The sequence below is a fragment of the Lissotriton helveticus genome, chromosome 10 (genome assembly GCF_964261635.1).
Source record: "Lissotriton helveticus chromosome 10, aLisHel1.1, whole genome shotgun sequence".
NCBI lineage: Eukaryota > Metazoa > Chordata > Amphibia > Caudata > Salamandridae > Lissotriton > Lissotriton helveticus.
This window is the reverse complement of record NC_136071.1, coordinates 91,312,755-91,329,073: the sequence shown is the minus strand read 5'-3', so window position 1 is coordinate 91,329,073 and position 16,319 is coordinate 91,312,755. Positions and strand designations below refer to the sequence as shown.

The 16,319-nt window shown below is 47.9% G+C and overlaps 1 protein-coding gene across 1 annotated transcript in view; it reads left to right on the top strand.

Moving 5' to 3' along the window:
* GRID2IP (Grid2 interacting protein) overlaps positions 1–16,319 on the top strand; it is a 386,546-nt gene that overhangs the window by 32,925 nt on the left and 337,302 nt on the right. Inside the window, exon 2 of the mRNA XM_078664172.1 lies at positions 14,611–14,765. Coding sequence (XP_078520298.1) covers positions 14,611–14,765 — 155 coding nt within the window. The remainder of the gene's footprint in view (positions 1–14,610; positions 14,766–16,319) is intronic.

Here is a 16,319-nt window from a genome sequence, read left to right as displayed (position 1 = left end):
AAGAACTGGTTGGATGACTCTGCCCACTGCCAGAGAGTGCTGGGTGAATTTTGGGACTTGATGCCGGCTGCCAGCAGAACCCCCTGACATCTGGGCCCCTCTCATCTGCTACCTACAACGCCAAGCTACCCCAAACAGTCCATCATCAGACTCCCCCACTAGGGCCGCTCTGGTCACCACAGGCGGTGCTGCCGACACCCAACTTTACATTCCCCTAACAGCTTACACTAAAATTCTGCATGGGTATCTTGGTCTAGCAATGTGCCTTTCAGGACTAGGGGCCAGATGTAGGTGGCCGTTTCAGGCCATTTACCGACCGGTAACGGCCGATTTTGGCCGTTACCGATCTTTAAATGGGTGACAGGTATGTAGGGGGCATTTTTTTACCGAATCGGTAAAATTACCGATTCGGTAATTTACCGATTTGGTAAAATAAAAATTCGGTAAATTTACCGAATCTGAGGCACCCAGATGTAGGTGGGACTCTTCTGAGTCCCAGAGGCCTTACCGAATCGGTATTTTACCATCAAATCCAATTTGATGGTAAAATACCGATTCCGGTGTGCATGCACATGTGTGCATGCACACCTATGCCATGTGACAGGCAGACCTGCCCTTAGGGCATGTATGCCTGACTCATGGCACCAGAGCCTGTTTTGGGGGTGCCAGAGGGTGTCAAAGTGACACCCCCTGCACCCTTGTGAAAATCGGTATTTACCGATTCGGTAAATACCGAATCAGTAATGCCCATTCATTCCTATGGGATTCAAAGCCCATAGGAATGAATGGGCATTACCGATTCGGTATTTACCGAATCGGTAAATACCGAATATTTCCGATTCGTTATTCCAGCACATCTGGAATACCTACATATCCACCCCTCAGATTTACCGATTCTTAATTACCGAATCGGTAAAATTCGGTAATTTTCGGTAATTAAGAATCGGTAAATCTATTCTACCTACATCTGGCCCTAACATCCTTCTTATTTCTGTTATATAATGTAAAGGGCTGTGTAATTGTGACTGCATATGTGCTGCAATGACAGATTGTAATGTGACATGTTGTTTCTCCTTCAAAAAAGGTTTTTTGAAGAAAAAAAAAAGTATTGTTATTGTGGTTTAACCAGGGCTTTAAGTGGGCCGGGTCCTGACAATGCTCAGCACCGACAGTTCTAAAAAGCAGGTGCTGAGACGGATCCCTATCGGGGTCTCCATTTTTGCCCTCAGGGTGAAAAAAAAAATCTCTGCAGCAGTACCACTGCTCAAAGCCTTTGAGGTAACTTCAAAGAGACTCATTATAGTTCTTTCACAGTCTCATCATTTCAGAACTGAAGCATTTTCAATATGCTTTACTATGAAGCCATGGTTGTTGCTCATTTATGTTCTGCAACTAACAACCATTGACAAAGCCAATAGTCCTGGCTTGTTGTAGGTGTAATGTTCCTTGTATTCTATATCTCTGGATGCAATGACAGAAGCAGCAAAATACCTCTCCAGCGGCACCCTATGCTAAGCACAGATTTTGAGCTTACTTTTTAAGCCACGCCCTAATTACATCGACCACGCCCCTTTGGGAGACCCCCCCCCCCCCAGTGTTTTTCATCCCACTTAAAGCCCTGGGTTTAACTCATCCATGGTCCATAATACTGCCCGTTTTCCTCTAGTGATAGCCTCGAAAGGCCAGATGGGTGTTACAGCGACATTGTGGTGGTCTTCATAGAACATTATTTTCCCGTGACATTGTGACACTCACTGACGCAGAACCCTTTGTTCTCCCTTTAGCTCAGTGAACAGCTTTCTGTGCGAAAATGATCTTTTTTCAGTGGTTGCACGCGTCAAGTCACACATTGGGTGTGAATCTTGCATCTGAGCTGTGAATCCTCACATTCTGCTGTAACAATGGCTCTCAGTGCGACGCCTCCTTCGCAGTTCAGGCCACTGGCCAGGGCCAGACTGGCCAAAGCGGGCACCGGGCAATCCCCTGGTGCGCCGCACAGGTGGGTGCCGGTTTTGGGCCCCTGGGGGCCGTTTTTGTTACAGGGCCGTTTTTGCTGGATAGCTGCAAAATCTGCCCTCTACCAAAATCGGCCGAAAACCGGCCTCGGCAAAGAGCTCGGCGGCATCTCCAGCACTTTGCCAGGGCCGGTTGTGGTTCCCAGTCCGACCCTGCCCCTGGCATCCCAGGGTTGTTACCTCGGATGCAATTGCGGCCGCTGCGCACGCCCCTTCCGTGCATTGAGCCTGGGCTGCGCGCGATGTATACAATATTACAGGTTCTGCAGCAGTGGTCGCTTCTGGCATAGGGTGACCAGGCGTCCCGGATTTGCAAGGACGGTCCCTGTTTTTCACCAGCTGTCCGGGCAGATTTCGAGAAATTTAGCTCATGTCCCGGTTTTTGGAGAGGGTCGACTAAAAACGGGGGAGGTGTTTTTTATGTTATACAAAGCGGGGATAGTTAGCAGTTCCAAGAAAGCAATTTAATTCATAGGCAAGCTACTGGGTTTAAAAATAGCATCTTATGTATGTTCTTACTGCCTGTTTTGTAATTCTCTGTTGAGGAGCGCTGTCATTCTGTGCGCTCGCTTGACGTAAAATTATAGTCCTTCTATTTTTGGGAAATGTCCCGTTTTTTTTTGCTTTAAAATTCTTGTCACCCTATTCAGGCAGCCTCCGCTGTGTCCCGGCGAAGGGCCTTGTTTCATGCTCCGAGGTTCTTTGGAGACGTCACAAACATTTTTCACAGAAACGCTGCAAAAAACTAGGGGTCACTTTCCCACTCAAAAGAGGTACACTAAGAATCAGATAGTCTCATCCTTACGGCAGTGACGCACACAAAGCTCATTCTAATTCAATGTTTAAGCCCCACTGCTCAGTGCAATAACGGCTGGTTAAGGCCCTGAGGGATAGAATGTTGTAAAAGAAACAGTGAGACACAGAAAGGCAAGCATTGGGCTAATGGAACAGAAATCTGTACCAGCCATTATTGGACCTCTGCAGCTACATTATCTTCAGTGGAACTCTCAACTTTCGAGTGCTCTGATCTGGTATTATAGCCAGTCGCGGCTGGCAGCACTAGAGAGTGGTGGTTCAGAAAAGGGGGTGGTGATGAACAGAGTGTCTGAATTAAGCAGACCACTCTTACCCAGTCCAAAGATCAGGGCTTGATCCATCACCGTTTTTTAGCTCACTGCACCATCCCAGCTCAGAACCTGGCTACATGCAAATTAGTCTGTTCCTGTCCCAGTGCATGATGGGAACAGGGCAAACCAAACTACCAAGCCAATTCTTATACTGGGAAGGAAACAAGCTTCCGGGGACCGGTTTCTGGCATTTCAGCCGTCGTCGGCCCGGCTTGCTTGAATCCTGATGGTGCAATGAGCAAGGGGCTCACATCTGAGGGATAGAATGTTGTAAAAGAAACAGTGAGACACAGAAAGGCAAGCATTGGGCTAATGGAGCAGAAATCTGTACCAGCCATTATTGGACCTCTGCAGCTACATTATCTTCAGTGGAACTCTCAACTTTCGAGTGCTCTGATCTGGTATTATAGCCAGTCGCGGGTGGCAGCACTAGAGAGTGGTGGGGCAGGCAAATGGGTGGTGGGTTGGGGACGCATTAAATAAAAAAAGTAATGAAAACTCTCTTACCTGCACGAACGTCCTCCGCTCTCCGGCCCGGTTTTCATCTTCTCGTCTCTGCCTCCAGCGCGGGACCCTCAACAATACCCTTAATCAATCCTGGCGCTGCTCTCATGTTGTTAATCAGCATGAGAGCAGTGCGTGGATTGGAGGGAGCGGCCACTCTAGGTGCTACCAAGGGCACAGGAGGCCTGGGCTTGGATTAGAGGTTTAAAAGTGCGCATGTCTGGCTGGCCTTCGTAAGACAGCCGGCAAAGGGACATGCGCACTTTAAACTGCCCTGGCATCCCACCATCCTCCCTTCTGCTGTCACTCAGAAGGCCCTGCCCCATCCTGATGCTCGGTTCGGGACAGGTGGATGAAGAATGGTAATAAATAAACGTTATTACCATTTTATTTTTCATCTCTGGGGCTTATTTTGGTTGGGGGGTGATGCTCCTCCGCTCAAATGGAGGAGTCACCCCTGATTATATATAGCCCGAGGGCTGTACTGCTTTTTAAAGGCCTGGAACCTATTATAATAAGGATGAGGGTGTTTATCAGCAGGCATGGCCCAGGGCAGGTCTAAAGGTACGACAGAATGTCAACCAGTGAGTGCTGATTGTTTTAAATTATAAAGAGGGAAACAGAAAGACAAGCACTGGAATGTTGGAGCAGAAGGCCTATACCAGCCATTATTGGCCCACACCCACTTAATTATCTTCAGTGGAGCTCCAAACAATGTTTTAAAATTAAATTTAGTGGTAAAACATTCTAGTAAGTGGAAGGACAGCTTGAAGTTGGTGCCATATAAACCGGTGATAACCCACTGCGATTAACATCTCTTTGTTCGCTCCTGCTCTTTTACTCTATCGAGCTATCGAACTATTAATCGACTAAACCCAGATCTGTGACTGGGGGTGAATGTTTTGCCATTGTGCAACATTCCGTCCATCATCTTGTGTGTTTTGCTGTTCACCCTATGTGGGAAGGGTATGCCCAGACGTGGGTCCCATGCTCACTAGGAGTCAAGCTATCCTGGCTGAAGACGGCTGATAGCCAGAAACCGGTCCTAGGATGCTTGATTCCGGTCCAGGAAAGACATGGCTTGGCAGTTCGGGCTGGACTGTTCCCATGAAGCACAGGGTCAAGGCTGATTTGCATATGGCCATGACTGAAATGGGGTGGCTTGGTGACCAAAATAACGATGGATTAAACCCAGATCTGTGACTGGAGGTGAATGTTTTGCCATTGTGCAACATTCCGTCCATCATCTTGTGTGTTTTGCTGTTCACCCTAGGTGGGAAGGGTATGCCCAGACGTGGGTCCCGTGCTCACTAGGCCACTGGAGTCAAGCTATCCTGGCTGAAGATGGCTGATAGCCAGAAACCGGTCCTAGGATGCTTGATTCCGGTCCAGGGAAGACATGGCTTGGCAGTTCGGGCTGGACTGTTCCCATGAGGCACAGGGTCAAGGCTGATTTGCATATGGACATGACTGAAATGGGGTGGCTTGGTGAGCAAAATAACGATGGATTAAACCCAGATCTGTGACTGGGGGTGAATGTTGCCATTGTGCAACATTCCGTCCATCATCTTGTGTGTTTTGCTGTTCACCCTATGTGGGAAGGGTATGCCCAGACGTCAAGCTATCCTGGCTGAAGACGGCTGATAGCCAGAAACCGGTCCTAGAATGCTTTATTCCGGTCCAGTAAAGACATGGCTTGGCAGTACGGGCTGGACTGTTCCCATGAGGCACAGGGTCAAGGCTGATTTGGATATGGCCATGACTGAAATGGGGTGGCTTGGTGAGCAAAATAACGATGGATTAAACCCAGATCTGTGACTGGGGGTGAATGTTTTGCCATTGTGCAACATTCCGTCCATCATCTTGTGTGTTTTGCTGTTCACCCTATGTGGGAAGGGTATGCCCAGACGTGGGTCCCGTGCTCACTAGGCCACTGGAATCAAGCTATCCTGGCTGAAGACGGCTTATAGCCAGAAACCGGTCCTAGGATGCTTGATTGCGGTCCAGGAAAGACATGGCTTGGCAGTTCGGGCTGGACTGTTCCCATGACGCACAGGGTCAAGGCTGATTTGCATATGGCCATGACTGAAATGGGGTGGCTTGGTGAGCAAAATAACGATGGATTAAACAAAGATGTGTGACTGGGGGTGAATGTTTTGCCATTGTGCAACATTCCGTCCATCATCTTGTGTGTTTAACTATGAGGGCAGCCAGAAAAGGCTGCCTGCAAACAGACGTCTGGATCACCTATAACAAAATAGTTCACAAATGGGGGTGATGATTGATGGATATCGGCCTTGGGCGCTTCTAGGCCAATTGGACTTTAACTTCCCATTCTTCAAAACATCCGGGACCTCATTTATGAGAAATGACGCATCTCTGCGTGAAAGCAACGATGCGTCACTTCTCAGTGCGCACTCCTTGCGACATATCTGATGCGTCATACTTAATGTATGACGCATCATGTCGCAAGGAGTTACAGATACGTCAGTATTTCAGACGTATCTGTAAGCGCAAAAGTGACGCATTTCTGGAGTGTGTCACAAAAGTGACGCAACTCCAGCAATGCGGCCATTCACAGAAAGGGCCTGCGTCAGTCTTACGCCTGTGGTGAGGCAGACGCAAGAATTTGATGCAACGGCGTCCTAGAAGTGATGCAGTGAAATCTCATAGATTTCACTGCGTCCCTTGTACGGGGCTTTTTTGCAGGGAGTCGCCCCCACCCCTGCATACATTATACCTGACGCAGGTATAATGTAGAGCTGGGGTTTACACTTTGTAAATAGTGCGCAACAGGAGGCATGTTTAACGCCGCTGATGCGTCACAAAAAGGGACGCATCGGAAGGGCAAAACTGACGCAAGGCCTCATAAATGAGGCCCCCAGAATTTTACTTACGTGAAGCGCTCCAAAGTATATGAAGGGCAACATGCAGTGCTGTATACAATTCTTAAATAAATAAATCTCTCTCCTCTAGTCTGTCATTCTCCCGAGAGTAAGGTCTGAATTAGACCCCCCTGTTCATCCTAGTGCCGCGGGAACCTTCCAGGTGCAGGTGCTGAGACTAAATGAATCACCAATCCGCTTCCATGCAGTGTGGGCTGCTACACTTCAGCAGCTACCTGCAGCTCAAGAAGTAGGTTAGGATCCCTCTTGACAGCTCATTTAAAAATAAACTCAATCTGGGGCAGGTATCAGGAGGGAAATGTGTCTCTGTGTCTGCACTCAAACTCCCCCTCTCCCTGTGTTCCAGATTTCAAAACTGGCTCCTGGGGCCTGCCTCACTGAGGAAGTGTAAGTTTCCTTTGGGAACCGGGCACACGTGTATTCAGGCAAATGGTTCGAAATGCACAAGGTGCCTTCGTAGGCGAGCATCAGGGGATGCAAATACAAACAGCACCTTTGTTGCCACATCCTGAAGTTGTAGGGACCACCTACAAGTTTCAAGGATGAGACTCCACGTGTTACCTTCAGATGATGAGTACTTGGTCTGCGGCAAAAACGTTATTTGATTTTTTTATTCAACCCCATGGTATTAGTACGCTTTTCACAGACCTATGTTAACATACACTAGAACATGTTTTAAGAACTACTTCAAAAAACATTTAAATTTGCAGGGGGTCAGAAAAATTTGATTAGGGATAAGGGGTGATTAGCAAGATTTTGGAGCATGAAATAAGATCTGAGTGTAGTTTATGTCCAATCGCATCAGCTGCATTTTTATTTTAGATGCTTTTTTAAAAGACAGTAGATTTGGCTGGGTTCTTGTGTCCATCGAGAGAGCGTTCCAGATGCATAATTCTGCTCCAGAGAAGGCCTGGATTTGTGCAAGGGGGTCTTAAACTTTGGGATGCACACCAGAACTCACATCACCCACCACCATGCTGAATACATTCATCCGCCATTGACACAGGTAAATAGGCTAACTAGAACAAAATGTGGCAGGAAACATGAGTTATGAACTCAAGGGCAGGTTTACGTTTCCTGGCGCATCCCTGCAAATTAGCAGGGATGTGCCAGGAAAGATGCATGACGCAAGTTTACCCTTGCACCACCACAGATGGCGCATGGATCAACAGATGCGTGTCGCATCTGCCGGCGTAAGGTTGGCGGAGTGCTGTAGTTGTGTCGCGGGCGCATTGCAACTCCAGCACTGTTCCAACCGGGCCTATCCACAACATGGTGCGTTACTCCTTACGCCTGCTTCAAGTAGGCGCAGGGTTTTTTTTTTTGTAACTTTTTTATTATAATAAAACATCAACAAACAAACAAGGCAATATAACAATAGTGCAACCATTAGGCATGTGCTCAAGAAGGACGGGAGATACACGATAACAGAAGACCAAAGTCATCGATTACAGGTAAGGGGGCAGGAGGCGAGAAGTGCATATCAACAATAAGATACATTACATCATAGCAGGAATGCCGGGTCAGTGCGATTGGGGAGGACTAGAGATCTCTGTGAGTGGGGGCGTACATATTTCTCCCCGGTACAAGTTCCACTGGTTCCAAATTTTCCCCCATTTCCTGGGCCTACCTCTCGCCACGTACACCGTTTTCTCTCTGAACATGCACCAGTCCATACTCTCTTTCCAGGCAGTCACTGTAGGGGGCCTCTGGGTCCCCCATAATTGTGCAATATCTCGTTTGGCTATCATATTGGCAAGAGTCGCCCATCGAAGCTGTGATACATCATAATCATTCGGTCCCCATACATTTAATAGACATTGCCGGGCTTCTGGCATCATCACAACACCCGTTACCTCACTCATCACATCATGTATACGGTTCCAAAAACGCACCACCTCAGGGCATTCCCAAATTATATGAAGAAAGGTGCAGAGGAGACCACAACCACGCCTACATAAGCCATCTGCGGAATAACCCATATGGATCAGGCGGGGGCCGGTGACATAGATTCGATGGAGGATCTTGAGCTGGACCAGGCGGAGGCGGGCCGGAATCGCAACCTCCCTGGGAGAGGAGATCGCGGATTGCCAGTCCTCATCGTATAATTCAATACCATCAGCAATCCAGGTGTCCCTAAGGCGGTCAAGCAAACTCGACCGGTCATTAATCATCTTTTTATAAAACAATGAAATGGTGCTATCCTGCACATGACCATCCAATATACGATCCTCGAGGGGGGAGGAGTCCGGAACGTCACTACCCACAGGAAAAACAGAATTCAAGACATGACGTACTTGAACATAACGAAAGAATTCCCTATCACTCAGCTGATATTCCACTTGCAAGTCCGAAAAGGTCTTTACCCCGCCCTTGACCCAGAGATCACGTACTTTACTAATACCGATCGTATCCCATTTGTCAAACCCCTTCGTCTTCCACAGACAACCCAATTTTGCGAAGGCATAAAGCGGAGTTGCACGGGTTAATCTATCTCTCCAGCCCATAGCCGCATTCGCGCTATGCCACAGTCGCACGGCTATAGCGGTAGGTCCTGAAAGTTGTAAACGGGAGGATCCAGAATAAAGCGCCCTGTTATAGTCACCACCTGGTAGCAGCAACCTATCCATTTCAAATGCTGGATTCAGCGCCGGACCATACATCCCATGGTCGATGGCAGCAAGTTGGGAAGCCTAATAATACCTTCTAATATCCGGAAGTGCTATGCCGCCATCATACCAGGGAAGCGTTAACTTTGGAAGAGCAATGTGTGAACGTCCGTCCCATATCAATTGCCTCTGCAAGGATTCTACCTCTCGGAAGTACTTCGACGGAATCACATCAAAACTGTTCTGGAGTGCATATAGAAATAGCGGTAAGGACATCATTTTAAAAAGGGCCGCACGCCCCAGCGGAGACAACGGTAATTTACGCCAGCTCACTACATCCGAACGCAAACGTTGGAGTGGGGGGAGTAGATTACCTTCATAGCGAACCGCAGGGTCTAGCGAGATAAACACACCCAAGTATTTAAAACCAGACTGCGAGACCTGGATGGGGCATCCCCGCGGCAGAAGGGGGACACCACCCGCGAGCACATAAATATAGGATTTCGACCAGTTGATAACAAGACCCGAGTTCTTCCGGAAGGAGTTAAGCACGTCGAACAACACATTAAGCGATTTTTGGGGAGACGTGAGGTACAATAAAATATCATCCACGTACAATGAAATACGATCTTCAAATTCCGGAGTCCAATATATACCCCTCATAGAGGGTTCCCATCGTAGCCAAGCAGCGAGTGGCTCCAACGCAAGAGCGAAGAGAAGCGGGGATAACGGACAACCCTGCCGCGTGCCCCTCCCAAGAGCAAAGGGCATGGAGACCCGACCATTAACCACTACCTGCGCCAGTGGTGTCTCGTACAGGAGTTTAACCCAACTAATAAAGCCAGCGCCAAAACCGAACTTAGCGAGTGTGGCCCAAAGATACGGCCATTCAATTGTGTCAAAGGCCATCGTGGCATCCAAGAACGCCAAGATGGCCGGTTCGCTCAATGTCGCTGCCCTCGCGAGAACACCATGCAAACGCCGCAGATTCAGTGCTGTGTTACGATGTGGGATAAAGCCCGACTGGTCCGGATGAATCAGATCACTGATCACCGTAATCAGGCGGTTAGCGAGTAGCTTGGCAAGAATCTTAGGCTCAGCATTCAAGAGCGAAATAGGTCTGTAAGATGCGCAACGATCCCGTGGCTTGCCTTCCTTGTGAATCACCACAATGGTCGCAAGACGCTGATCCCGAGGGAGGGAGCCAGTTTCTCGCGCAGCCAAAAACATATCTCGGAGATATGGCGCTAGTGTATCAGGGCGCAGTTTATACAGTACGATGGGAAGACCATTGGGACCCAAAGCCTTTCCGGAGCGAATAGAGCGTATCGCAAGAGCTACCTCATCCACCGAGGGTGCGGCATCCAAACAGTCCAGATCAGATTCTGACAAACAAGGCAATGCGATATCCCTAAGTAACAACTGAGAATCCTCCTCAGGCCTGTCGGGCACTGAAGTATAAACCTCTCGGAAATAATCAGCAAAGCATTCAACAATGTCAACAGAGTCTGTCACACGCACACCATCCGATTTCTCAATCACAGGAATCACACGACTCGCTCTCTCCTTTCTGTCCAGCCAGGCAATCAATTTTCCTGCCTTGTCGCCCACATCATACAGTCGTCCCTGCCGTTCCCTACTCATAATCTTGGCCGCATCAGTAACTAAGTTTTTGTATTCTAATTGCTTAAGATTGAGGATATGCAATGCGTCTCGAGTAACGTTTTGCTCCAATGCACTCTCTAACTCAGTCATTTCTGTCTCGAGACGAACAACTGCCTCATTTTTACATTTTTACATTTCTTGGCACACCCAATCAAAGACAATGCCTGTCCCCTGATAACCGTCTTGAAAGCTTCCCACAATGAAACAGGCGAGGACACGGATCCCACGTTTTCAACAAAATACAAATCTAATGATTTAATCAATTCAGTTTGGGTTTTGGGGTTAAGAAGATACCAGGGGTTAGTCGGGGCCACCCTCCCCTCCGCGCTTGTGTTCAGATTAAAATGAGACCAGAGAGGGGAGTGGTCCGATATACCCCGAGCTAGGTGTCTAACCTCTCTAATCGAAGAGGACTGGGCCGCCGGCACCAGGATATAATCTAATCTAGAAAGACTACCATGTGCTCCTGAGTGAAAAGTGTATCAGAACACCCTCCGGGAGACCCAAAACCATCCGCCCCAAGTCTGCAAATGTTGTGGATTGTAAGCCAGGAGGAACGTACACCGATACCAATGAAACTGTTCTCCCCTCCCACCTACCTACACGTGCAACATATTGACCCCTAGTGTCAAGAACTACCTCATCAACCTCGAGGGGGAGTGAGGTCTTAAGCAAAATACCCACCCCTCTGGAACTAGAAGTAAATGCAGAATGAGCAACAAGACGATAACCCCGCCTGTTAAGAGCGTAGCAAGTGTTTCCAATCAAATGTGTCTCTTGTAGCAGCAGAACATCGGGCGAGTGGCGCCGCAAAAGCTGCATAACCACCCTCTCTTTATCCGATCTCCCAACCCATTCACATTCCAGCACAGTAGCTTCAACCCCCTACCCCCATCCAAACCCACGATGAACTCCCATCTCAGAACGAGCACCACACCAATGTCCGAAGTCGTAACAGTTAGTTGCCTTGAAGAAAAATAAAAAGAAAAACAACCCCCACACATTTCCCCCCCCATTATACCCAAAACAACTCCCCCCCACCCTGCACCCCTGCACAGACTCAGAAGCCACCCCAATTTGCAGTGTGCCTGTCGCCCTAGCAAAAAATAACAACTAATCTACACAAAGAAACCCCAGAGGAGGAAAGGGTCCCTCCGTCCCCGCCACCCCCCAGGATACACATAGAACGATCAAAGAAGTCAGTGAGCCGCAGCTGTCTACGGTGGATAGTGTTCAGGACTCAGACACCATTGTCATTCTTGGTTCATAAGGCCCCCCTCAGTGCCACCTGTGTGGTCTCGGTCAGCACGACGAGCAGGCAAAGTGTCCAACCAATCACTCGCTTCCTCAGGCCGGACAAAAAAGAAAGTCCGATCGTCGTATTCCACACGCAGCCGGGCCGGGAACAACATCGCATATTTCAACTCCATGTCTCTAAGCCGCCGTTTCACCGCTAGAAATCCCATTCGCTGCTTCTGAACCGACTGGGAAAAATCCGGATAAAAGTCCACCGCGGCGTTCTCGAACTGCGTAGGACCACTTGTCCGTGCAGCCTGCAAGATGGCGTCGCGGTCCCTGAAGTTAAAGATTCTTGCGATGATTGGACGGGGGGAAAACCGGGCTTTGCCTGTCCCCCCGGCACCCTGTGTGCACGTTCAACTGCGAAGAATTTGCTGAAGCCCTTGGGTGCGAGATGATTGAGGATAAGGTCCTCTACTCGAAGATCAGTAGAGAGTGAACTAGAGTTCTCCGGGACCCCAATAATACGCATGTTGTTGCGTCGTGCACGGCCCTCAAAATCCTCCAAGCGACGAGCAAAGAAGTCATTAGCAGTTTTCAGGTTGCGTACTTCTGTTTGCAAGTCGGACATATCCGTCGTGAGGCTGGATGTCTTTAGATCAAGAGACTTCACCTTCTCGTTCGTCTTAGCCAGATCTGTTCTGATTAGATTGACATCAATGGCCACCGTATCCAGTTTCAGGGCCAGGGCTTCATATTGTTGGCCGATAGAAGTCTTGATGCCAGCAATGGCGCCCATTACGTCCTGTAGCGTTAAATCCGCCGACATAGCAGGATCGTCGATAGCCTCCTCCCGGATCTTAGGTGTGCCACCGGGGGATCCTTTAGGAAGTGTGTAGCGGTCCATGACATTCGTCTGGGCTGAGCCGCCCCGGAAGGTGGTCTTTACTTTCCGTTTGTCACCCTCGGGCTTGCCCGTCATGGCGAGCCGGGTGCCCCGAAGGGAAGCTTGAGACCTGGTCCAAATGGCTCCTTAGAATTCACCCACAAGAACACCAGAGGCAGAGACGAGTCAATATGAGTGCACAGCCACACTTTCGCTAGCCCCAAGTCCAATGAACTGGCATGAGAGCCAGCCGCGTTCAGCATTCACCCCGAGAAGGGGATACGATATGCAGGAGAAACGAAACCGAAAGTGGAGTGGGGCTGCAGACTGATCTCCGCTAGCCGTTGTTGTTGAATTACTGTCCGGGTGAAGTTACAACTCAAGGCCCAGGCGGTCCCATGGAGAAGGCCACAAAATAAAGGATGGCGTAACTCGGGAACCCGAAGTCCGATTCCGTCTCTGAAAGAGGCTAACACATCAGCCGGGCTGTGTCCTCAATGATCTTCCGTCAAATCAGGATATTATACAGGATAGATGCGGGAGGTGGGGAAGGGTCTCGGGAGCCCTGTGCTCACGCGGCCATCTCGGATGCGCGCGAAGCTCCTCCTAGGCGAAGGGTTTTGATACAACACGGCCTTAAAAGTGACTCAGTGAAATCTTGTAGATTTGACTGCGTCACTTTTACGTGGCGTTCCGGCGACAGAACGCCCACCCTACACGGGAACGCCCACATGAAACATGACGCAGGTTTCATGTGGCGCAGGGCTTTACAGCGGATGTATGACGGTACCACGCGTTCTATTACAACGCGTACCGTTACCACGCTACTTTTACCACGCAAGTCGTTACAACGACTTGCGTGGAGGGGCGCTGGATAGTAAATTATTTAATTTACTATTCCAACTCCAGTCCCCGTGGACTCTAGGGAAAGGAGTTGGATAGTAAATTAAAGTATTTACTATCCTGGAGCGCCCCCCAGCGCATTTCGTTGTAGTGACCTGCGTGGTAAAAGTAGCGTGCTAACGGTACCGCGTTGTAAAAAATGCGTGGTAACCGTTGCATACCCTTTACAGCGTGACGCATCTCCCTTGATGCATCACATTGTAAATAAGGCGCAACGTGGCGCATGGTTTATGCCGCCGCTGCGTCACAAAAGTGACTCAACTGTGGCGTAAAAGAGTTGCAAGGGGCTTGTAAATCTGCCCCTGAGTCTTTTTTCTATCAGCATCTGGGTCTGGTGCAGAACAACCTGACCTGCCACTGACTCTACTCTGGTCTGGTCCTACGGGTGTTGGTTTTAGAATATCCTGATTTCTCCATGGGCCAGTCATTCTTTGTAAAAGCAGCTGGTCGAAGGCCAGTGCACCTCTCATTACAAAACTATGCGCCTCCATTGGGTACCCTTCAGACAACATTGCTTTGTACCACATGGGAGTCACTGTAGCTGGTTAATGTATCTCATATATTGGCCCTGCTACTCCTTTGTTATGTATGTCATGTAATAACACAAACAAGCTAATTATGGGCCCCTGGGCAGCCACCCCTTCAACCACTGTTACTCTGCTCATGTGGAATGGGTACTCAGTTTCTGGAAGCACTGAGAGACCATATAAATGGTACAAAGACTTATAAAGGAACACATTCTCTCTCCTTCTTCAGGTGGATGAAGTCCTCGGGGACCAGCCGGAAGTCAAAGAGAAGGTCTTCACTGTCCTGAAACAGTACGCGGCGGAGAGACGGGTGGAATACCTTGCCTACGCGCTGCCCATGATCCTCTGCCAGGAATCACAGCAGTCGCTGATCGATGACATCAGGTAGGCGGAGCCCAGCAGATAGAGCGTACACTGGCTCAAATACGGTCAAGGTTTTTTTGTTCGAACAATACTTCCCAAAACTAGAGATTATGATATGCCGATGAAGTATGAAAAAATATCATGGTCAAAGAAAGGGTGTTGTATGTATTTAATGAAATTCTGACCATCAAAAGGAGAACATGTGCATGGAGATTCCCCTGGCAGATGGAGTCTATCAGATTTAGTGAAATAGATTATTTTTTTAGGGCCGGAGAAAGTATAAGGATGGCAAAACTTGCATTAATCTTTCTTAAAGAAACTGTGCTGCTTAAAAAAAAATCCCTGTTGGGAGTATATGCGGGGGAGAAGACGGTGGTCCCCCAGACAACCACTTGCGCTCCCAAGGGTCACCTGACATGATTTCCAAAGGGTCCAACGAGGACAGCTTTCCATTTGCATATCTGTTACCAAGCTCTTTGAAGAGTGGGTAACTTTACAATGGTTGCAAACCATTGATAAATAGCATTTTGCATTGTAATTTGGATTGGATGCCCTTTAACGCCCCTTTATTACGAGTTAGAATGGGACGATAAATCCCTGTGCAAGTGGCAAATGGCTTTTTACATGCAAAGTGGGATTAGAACATAGCAAGAAAACCTTTTTTGGTCGCAAACCCTGTGATTTAAAGTGTTAGTCAAATTGTTTTTAAGTATTTTGGTGAGTTCGAGAAAGCTTCACTCGGTTTTCAGGCCAGATCATTGTATTGTATTGTTCTGTATTATTTTGCAGCATGTGTGTAGTGCACATTCCCCTGAAAAGGCCCTGAAGCTCTTCATGGTTAAGAGGCCACTCCATTCATTGTGCATGCTTGGGAGAGTGTGGGTTTATGCAGTGGTCTATATGTCGGAAGCACTTACCTGTGCATGGGCTTTGAAGGGATTCTGCGAACGTATTGTGGTGCACATATTGCAACACTCAAGCATGGAGTGGAGGGGAGCGGTGTAAGAGAGATAGCAGTACATTTGTGTAGAGTCGCCATCTTTGAGTCGGAGCATGCCCTGTTAGTGGTGCATGGCCGGGAGATTGTAGGTTTGTACTGGATCCTGTGTGACAATTGTAGGTTTGGTGCATGAGGTGGATCACTGACATTATATCGACCACAAAAATATCGAGATACAATAATATCGAGGATAAAATATCGAGGGACAAAATATCGACTGCCTATCTTCAAACAGGTAAGTACTAAAATATCGACTCAAAAATATCGAGTTACAAAAATATAGACTGTCAAAATATCGTTTTTTTTAAATGTCTTTAAATTATGTTAAAACTAATATAATAATAAATATATTTAATATAAACTTAGTTAAAATTATTAAATAAATGTAATATTAATAAATAATTGATGTAAATAAAAAAAAATATTTAGCAAAAATAATACATATATATATATATATATAGAAACATATTATTACATAAACATATATAATATTTTTACCGTAGCATAGCAAAATGGTTAAAATGTATTGTAACAACTCTAGTGAGTTCAACAGTAGCAAAAGCGTTGGATAGTGT